We start from the raw sequence: 9,191 nt of genomic DNA, 5'->3' as shown, positions 1-9,191 counted from the left end.
GATTACAGGCATGTGCCACCACACCTGGTGTCAGGGCTGGGAATGTGTGCCTGGGGTTTCAGGGATCAAACTCAGGTCCTTGTGCTTGTCAAGCAGGCAATTTGACCGCCAATCTAGATATAAAATTAAACTTTATAATTCTGCTTTCGCTATCTACACTGGTATTTGACAGACACTGAGGAAATTAAAATGAAAACTCCACTGATAGTAAAAGTTTTAGGCGGCTAGGGAGATGGCTCAGTGGAATAAGTGCTTCCTTGGGAAGTGCAAGGGCCTGAGTTCAATCCCTGGTTCCACCAAAAAAAAAAAAAGGGGCGGTGGCAATGTAGCTCTGTACAAAGGCCAAAAGTTCAATCCTCAGTACCTCCCCCCAGAAAAAGTAATAGTAAAAGTTTTAAATAATTTTTCCTCATAAATTAATAAATTTCATAAATTCTTTTTTTCATAAATTAATAAAACTCTTCAAGGCAGATGACCAGAAAAATCAGTATACATATATCTATTCTAAACATATTTTGAACACTAATTAATGCAAATGAATTAACTTTGTATTTATGTTTTTAATTAAATATGTTTTTCAAATTGAAATGACAACATTGAGTTTTTATACCAAGGTCCCAAAATCTGACACATGTATCAGGATTTTATATTTAGAAAAAAAATCAACATTTTCCAGGAAAAGGGGTTCATTTTCAAACTTTACAGTCAGCATGCTGTACAACTAAAATAATCATTTGCACATAAACTTAGTAATATGTTTCTGTTTTGCTCTGCCCTTTAGCAACCTTCCACTGACTTAGTCCATACATTCCTGGGCGGTTTGTCATCTAAAACTGAAGCAGGACTTAAAAAGTCAAGTTTCCCCCAAACATCCTCCTTCCTACAGTGGTTCTTTTTTTTTATATAATGTATTTAGTATAGGGTCTACAGGGTCTCACAGATCTGACTTGTAGTGATTCTCCTGTTTTCAGCCTCCCAAGTGCTGGGATTACAGACAAGGGCCACGGCGCCCAGTCTCGGTTGCCCTCTCAGCGCACCCCTGGGGGGGCGGGGCCAGCACAGTACACCGGGATCAAACCTTGGTCCCTGCATCTCAGCTGTTGTTCTTTGTTCTAATACAGAATAAAACAATAACTTTTGTCCCTATAAGTAAAGTTTTATAACCTCCTGTTCCCATAATGTCTTGTTTTGCCTGGGCAAGGCCACCACAATACATTAAGTCACTTAACTGTCACAGCTTAACAAACTGCCTTTGTTTTATTTCTGAAAACTTGTTGTCTACAAGTTTCATGCTATTAGCGACCCCTCCAGCTACATGTAGAAAACAGGAGCCCTTCCTTTGTTCACAATTCAGTCTTCCGCATACTTCTTTTTAAATGTATTTTGTGCAGGGTCTCACTATGCATCTTGGACTTGTAGTGATCCTCTTGTTTTCAGCCTCCCCAGCGCTAGGATTACAGGCAGGCATCGCCATGCCCAGTCTCTGTGGCCAGCTCAGTGTGCCCAGGTTGGGGCTGGTGCCGGATGTGGTGCTGGGGATCGAACCACAGTCCCTGCCCGTGCTTGCCTAAGCAGGAGCTTTAGTCCACTGAGCTATCTCACTAGTCCTCAGAACTAAGTTTTTTGGATGAGTCTGCTGAGGCAGGATATACCTAAGTAAACTGATACTCCTGAATCTCCTGCAGCCTCTCTGGTCTCTTAAATCATACAACAAAATTGTTTTTATTTCTTTAATGTTGTTTTTTCTGAAAACACATTAAAAATACAAGATAAAACATTACCGGTGCTCTAAAAAAAAAAATCCAGAAAAACCTCAAGCCTTACAGAAATATACAATTGTAAGCCTTTTCTAATTCTATTTCCTCCAAAACTGTTTTAGTGCATATTATGAAAGATTTACTTATATTTTAATATTTCTCTGAATACAGAATTCCCTAGTGCCATTAACAAAAAGATACCCAAACCTTTTCCCCTCTTTCTTTCCTCTCCCTCCCTCCCTCCCTACTCTCTCTCTCCCCTTGCCTCTTTCTTTGTGCAGCAAGGGTGGACAATACTACGGACTGAAATGAGAAAGTGCTGACCTGCATCTCCAGCTCTCTTTAAATTTCAAGTTGAAACTAGGTCTCACCAAGAAGACCTCACACTTGCAATCATTCTGCCTCATCTGCGATCTGGGATTACAGGTGTGTATGACCATATTTGATAGATTTAGATTATTTGAGTTAATCATAATCCAAAGGCCCTGTGAATTTAGTACAGACCATAAACCAAATTGTGAACTTCGATGTTTTCCTGGGCTACTGATATGCAGTACCATACCCTCCCACAGTGCTAGGCAGTGGCAGGGAGCTGTGGTCAGGCCGTCGTGAAGGTTAGAACTGCCGCTCCACACACACTGGCTGCTCAACTATTATATTCATAGGTTAGGTACAGCAACCACAGTTTCCATTTATAATGGGTTTATTAGAACATAGCCCCACCATAATTTGAGTATTTATTTATACATAACTTTAATATCCAAATTAACTTTTCCATAAAAAATTTTCTGTTCTGTTTATGCTCACATAAAGTTGTTTTTTGGACTTTCAATTGCTGTATTACTTTAAATTATGGCAATGTAATTTATAATGGTATATCCCCTATATCCTTTCTAGGGGAAGGAATATGAAACTCAGAAGCATAATACATAAATTTAGAGCAACTCTTCTTGCTGTACAAACAATTAGCACTAATATAAATTAATGAACTGTCAAAAAACCTCTTCTAAGAAAGAAGATTCAGGGAACTATAAATCTTTGATTTGTTTGCATTTTTCATGAAGAATCCACTTTGTACATTTACACAGACCAAGATTAAATTAGTCTTGTGCAATTCTTTTGAAGTCTCAACAGACGCTACTGGAATTTTTTCTTCCCTGAGCTTATAATAAACACATTAAAAGTTCTTCACGGTGTGGAGCAAAGAATCCAAAGAAATATAAACAGAACAGAAAAAGAACAGCAAGAACATGGATAATGTGGGACATCCTAAGTAACAGATGAAAACCTCCTTTGAAAACAGGGAATACATGTAAAAATCCAAATCCTTTTTAAGAAATCAATCAGATACCATTGACATTACCACTCCACCTTAATGACAGGAGTCTACTTGGACTAGAAAACCTGCAGGACTCGTTTCTAGAACTTTGAGCCAGAATAGAATCAGTCATGAGCTCTAGGGGAACTCTGAGGTTGGGCTGGGCTCCTTCATTTCTTGGGGTGGAGGGAATATCTACTTTGTACTTGTTGCAAATCAGACCTACTCAATTTACTGTTGTAACAAGGGCTTATAGTACCTCTGTAGGGTGGAAAATTATGTTATCAAGTTTGAAATCTCCGTGAATCAAACTCTCCTCATTGTCATTTTCTGGCAAGTTTTTCTTGAGCCACTCAGATAGCTGTTCCATGGCAGGGATGTCCCGATGAGCTGCAGCTTGGTATTGCCTGGTCCAGGTAGATACCTGCAAGAGACAAACAAGAAAATCAGTAGAACTGAAACAGAAATGTAAAATCCAGCAGTCCCAAAGTAAAGCAAATTCAATTATGTCAAATTTTGTTTTACTGGTAAAATGACACACTGAGTTAGGCATCAAGTGATATGGGTTATAATATGTATTCAGGAATTATTTTGTGAAGGAAAAATTGCCTACAAACTTAGGACATTTTTGGAAGGGGGCACAAGAAACAAGCAAACCCTGAGAAAGGAAATAGTCATCAAGGAGGAAAGATCTTTAAAAACTTTAATACCTTTTACCATACTCACAGAAGCTTCTAAACATAATAAATATATGTGTAGTACAGAGGCTTTCAATCACTCTTAGAATTCAAGATAAACAAACCCAGTTTATCAATAGTTCTCTAAGAAGTGGAAGAATATTATCTATTTACTTACATCTCTATTTTTTGACCAATCTGCACAACTATGCAATAAGCAAAAATCTTTATCTTTGGGGTCTTACTGACCTAGGTTTATGTCTAAGCCATAGACTTGTGTATTACTAGTCTAAATCATGTCTAAGTCAGTAAACCTCAGTGTCTTCACTTGAACAATGGAAGCAACATAGGCGTTAGTGTTGCTGTGAAGGTTTTAAAAGATGTCCACCTCTTATCTCGGTCAGAATCTGGCTTATAACGAGTACACTCTGAAGTCCAGTTCCCTCCTCTTCTCAGCACTCCCCAAATGGCCCGCTTACAAAGACAAACAGGCCCATACACGTATGGTCTTGCTTTCCTTTTATGGAAATGCTCACCATCTCTTCCCTATCACTCTAAGTTTTATCTTTCCTAAAGAGTCATCACCAGACACACCTTTCCTAGGAAGTGTTCCTTAACTAAGCAAGGACCTATCAATCTCTGTGTTCTAGATGGCACAGCTCTTCTGATAAGCATCGAATGATTATTACTAAATTATACCACTTTCAAGTTTCATGCATATGAGTTGCATGTGGAAGTCTCTTAAAAATGATGACAGTTCATTTGGGGGAAGAACCTATTTCCATTTTTTTAAATGTTTACTACAGTACTCAACAAGTACTAAACACCCAGAAAAACTTAACAAACATCTGCCAGCATAGCAATGCAAAACTGGGTAGAAAAATACTCTGGTCAACTAAGTGAAGAGTCTGAAACGGAAGCTTTTGCTGACTAAAATTTAACTAAGACACAAAATTATTTTATGCTAAAAAAACTCAATCCGAAGGATAATGTTAAAATAGCAAAGTCTCACAAAACCATGTAATAGGGTTTTTGCTGTTGTTGTTTGTTGTTTTGGTGCTGCAAATCAAACCTGGCCCTTGCCAGGCAGTCACTTGTGCCACTGGGCTACGTCCCCAGCCCACAATCAGTTTTTATTTTGACAAATATATGCAATGTTGTATTTTTAAGAACTTAAAAAAAAATAGTTTTTCTCATGGATGTATTACCTGTCTTTTGCAGTAGCCCACACCTGTTCCGTATCCTTCCAGCTGCAATGATTGTATGTTCAAGGAATGTAACCGAGCCAGCATTTCGATCATGGCCACATAGATGGCGGAGCGTTCTGCTGGGCTAACTTCAGGAAGTGTGAAATCACGAAAGATTCGCCCCTGTGGAAGACATCACCACAGGCAATTTATTATTTTTTAATTTTTTATTAATTTTTTTTCAGAACTGGGCATTCAATTCAGACCCTTGTGCTTGCCAGTGAGGCACTTATTCCACTGAGCCATCTCCCTGGCCCGATTTTTTTTTAATTAATTTTAGTGAGAAAGAAATAGCAATGAGACAGTTTCAAAACAGGTTAATAGGACAGTTACAATAATTAATACATTGTATATTGTTGTCTTCATAGTGGTTACTCAGAGTACAAGATGCAGACATGATATCTTGTCTAAACAATATTAGTACAATCTTTCTTCTCATTGAACTAAGTAGCTGTATATCCTATCTTTTGTACATACTTATGTATATATTTTTCACCATAAAATGGTCTTTCATTTATATTGCCCTTTTTTGTTTTGTTTTGTCAGAGATGGGTTTTCCATTGCTGTTAGTGAAGCTGTATTTGGAGAAGTCTTTAAAGGATCTTTTCATACTTGAAGCCAGTTCAAATATTTTAGGTACTTGAGTTCAGCAAAATAATCCAATATAGTTCAATAGTCCATAATAGTAGTGAGTTTCAGCACAACTAGAAATTGTCAGAAATTGTTGACTTGAGTCTTTTACAGCTCAGCATATTAATATAGCATTACTTTTTATACCTCGTGGTTATACTTTTCTGCTGGATGGTTAAGACTAACTTAAAGCAAGACCTATATAACTAAAAATGTAATTTTTTTTATTTTGAGGAACCAGCGATTGAACTCAGGCCCTTGCACTTGTCAGGGAAGTGCTTATTCTACTGAGCCATCTCCCTGGCCCCCCAAAAATGTAACATTTGTATCTGACAAGGTCAGTCAAATCCCCTCAGGATTTACCCTGAATCCATGTACAGCAGCTCATAGATCTTTTGTCAGTGTCAGCCATGTGGATGAGTCATGGCCACTGCTTGACCAATTTGCTCTCTGTGAAAGCCTGACAGAATGTTTTTTCTCCATGTGATTCTCCTTACACATATTATACATCATCGATCACTTTCCTCTGTGACCCCATAATCTCCTTGAACAGAAAGTTTGGGACACCACTGAGTTGCAGGATGTCACAGCACAGGTTCATTTATGTCCACAACAGGCAATTTAAATGTTTGGCAACTGAAATCAATACTCTGCAGAATATTTGATAAATGCACTCATTTTTTTTTTTAGGATCTTTTATTTTTTTTTTTATTTTTCAACAAATAATACACTGCATATATTCTTCTTAGTGGTTAATTGCTGTACAAGATGTGGACTTGTGATCCTATTTACAAACATCATTAGAACAAATCATTCTATTCATTAACAGAATGTAACTATATATCTATCCCAATCACTTTGAATACACAGATACAAAATGGACATTCATCTGTATACCCCATTTTTTCTAAGTTCCGTTATTGAATATTATAGGTGTGTAAACTCAGCAAAATATTCTAAAAGAGTCCAGTAGCCCATAATAGCATTGGGTCTTCTGTTTAACTGGCAATGTCAGAAATTATTGACCTGAGTCCCCCACAGCTCAACTTAACAGCATGGCTTTATTTCTTATAATTTCGTCTTCATACTTTTCTGCTGGATGGTTAAGACCAAGGTAAAGCAGGACCTATGCAACAAGAGTTGTAGCTTTTTGGTCTGAGAAGGTCAGTGAAATGCCCTCAGGATTTGTCCTGAGATCCTGTACCTCAGATTGTAGAACCTTTATCAGAAATGCACTCATTTGTGGAATATATACAAGAGCGCATGTGCCACAGGGAAAATACAAAGATGTGCAAAGATGAACTTAAAGGACAAACTACTCATTGCTTGAATCTTATAAATTAAAAAAAACTGAAATTATTCTTAATGGTTTAATCTTTTTTTTCTATCGTGAAATTGGTTTACGTCCCTCCCTTTTGGACAATTTGGTTATTGCCATTATAAGTAGCTCTCTACTGTCACCTAGAGGATAAATTAAGAATCAGTCACTTGCCCTAATTACTAAATTATATTTCATTCACTGCAGCCCCTCCCTCATTGTGTGTACACAAATTGAAACAAAATTTTATGTCCTTGCAAAAAAAAAGATTAAAATGTTGAATAAATTTCCAGTTATGAATATAATAAAACTCATTTAATGAATAAATTTCTAGTTATGAATATAATAAAACTCATTTAATAAGACAGATTTTCATACTCAAAAATACAGTAAAAGCAACCACAAAGTAAGAGAAACTCACCTGCACATGTTCCATCACATAAAATTCCGTTCCAATGACAGACGCATCACTGCAGTACAGTAAGGGCTTCGCGACAGGGAATCCCGTAGAAAACAAGGCTTTCTGGACTTTAAATTCTCTATCAATCTACATAGTGTGATAAATTATTGAAAATTAAAACAAATTTAGTAACTACTTGTGAACATTAAGTAAGGCTAGAAATCAACTGTGAAATACTATTGCTAAGAATACAGAGCATGACAATGATTACTTTCACAGTGGAATGCAATCATTATAATTAGAAATTAAACCAGCTCTAAAAAAAAAAAAAATTAATTAGTGGAAAGGGATGGCCGCTTGGATGGGGTTTAACCCTCGCTCCAGACATGTGGAGTCAATAGCTCCTGAATGCTATCTGGCAACTGAGGGTCTTGTTGTGCTCCTGCTGTGCTAAACAAGGCACTGAGTATGATGGCTATGAGTAGCAGCAAGATCAAAGACCTACTTGAAACAGGAAAAGAAAGACACACTCCACAGGGTGGGAACAGGTCAGTGAAACAAGCTCAGAACCAGAGGGGCTTGGTGTTGAGGATCTTAAACCTTAGAGTTGGGTGAGACTGAGGGTTTGGCTTCAGATAGGCTTCTACTGACAATGAATTTGACTCATGCCTCCTGTGTGAGGTCCAAAACCCAGAGGCTTGGGGGTTGGGCCAAATCTGCATAGTCAATGACATGATAATTAGAAATGGTTCAGACAGGACACTTACTCTGGTAAGTCAAGTTCCCCAATTACTTTTTCCATTATAATTAGAAATGAGTATCCTGATCCTAAGCAAATGTTTAACACTAAAGGGGGATCCAGTTCTAGAAAACAGGCTCAAGGCAGCCGTGTCTTCTCTTTTTCTAGCCATTTTCTTAGCCACCTCCTGTGTCATGGCCACAGTATTTCACAGATGTGCACCTGAATCATTCCTTTGTTCTCAGCAGCTCACTACTAACTGGATTGCTCTCATGCTTTCGTATCTCCCAACACGGTTCAGACAAGTCTCTTTGGGCTCAACCACAGATAGCTACGGGGCTTGGAGGAGGCAGTTGGTGGTGGGAAGAAAAACATACTCTCCCTTTCTGGAGATTAAGGAGGAACACATTTCCAAGGCAGGAGTTTGGAGATCCTCCTTGGTATCTGGGGCTGCTGTGGAGCTCAATTAAACTACAGTACTGGGAAAGGAGGGAACTAGAAGCAAACAGGTCCTGAAACAGGAGCCTATATAAGACAGAAGAAATTGGCCTCCTTAGCCTGGGCAGATGCATGGGACTATCACAGGGACACAAGGGCAGGGCTGTGACGCAGATCAAGAAAGGATGACTCACGTACATGAAAAGCCACCTTGCTCCAGATCCAGCAATGGAGACTAACCATTTCTAAGAGGGAAACAATATAGCTCCCCTTACATCAGGAAGTAAAGAATTGCTTCTGCAAAAACTGGAACAGGGAGGTAACTAAGACCAAGTCTAAGGGAGAGAAAAACCAGCAGTGCCAATGGCTACAGAAGGAAATGTTTATAACCATCCTGGTGTCAGGAAATGAGTTGGGGGAGAGCACTCAGAAATCAGGGAGGAAAGGAGAGAGAGAAGGAGAGGGTTAGGGAGAGAGAGGGAGAGGGAAAAGGAGAAAGGGAAAGGGAGAGGGAGAGAGAAAAGGAGAAAGGGAGAGAGAGAGGGAGAGGGAAAAGGAGAAAGGGAAAGGGAGAGGGGGAGAGGGAAAAGGAGAAAGGGAGAGGGAGATAGGAAAAAGGAGAAAGAGAGGGGGAAGGAGAGGGAAGGGAGGAAGGGAGGAAGGGAGG

General features: G+C 38.7%; 1 protein-coding gene across 1 annotated transcript in view; it reads right to left on the bottom strand.

Moving 5' to 3' along the window:
* Window positions 1-9,191, bottom strand: part of Acad11 (acyl-CoA dehydrogenase family member 11) — a 109,966-nt gene that overhangs the window by 85,949 nt on the left and 14,826 nt on the right. The window contains exons 3-5 of the mRNA XM_004625215.2: window positions 7,369-7,494; window positions 4,961-5,122; window positions 3,335-3,499 (exon numbers count right to left, since the gene is read on the bottom strand). Coding sequence (XP_004625272.2) covers window positions 3,335-3,499; window positions 4,961-5,122; window positions 7,369-7,494 — 453 coding nt within the window. The remainder of the gene's footprint in view (window positions 1-3,334; window positions 3,500-4,960; window positions 5,123-7,368; window positions 7,495-9,191) is intronic.

This window comes from Octodon degus, unplaced genomic scaffold (assembly GCF_000260255.1).
Source record: "Octodon degus isolate 3935 unplaced genomic scaffold, OctDeg1.0 scaffold00008, whole genome shotgun sequence".
Taxonomy (NCBI): domain Eukaryota; kingdom Metazoa; phylum Chordata; class Mammalia; order Rodentia; family Octodontidae; genus Octodon; species Octodon degus.
The sequence above is the reverse complement of the archived record's forward strand: the minus strand, read 5'-3'. Positions and strand labels throughout refer to the sequence as shown.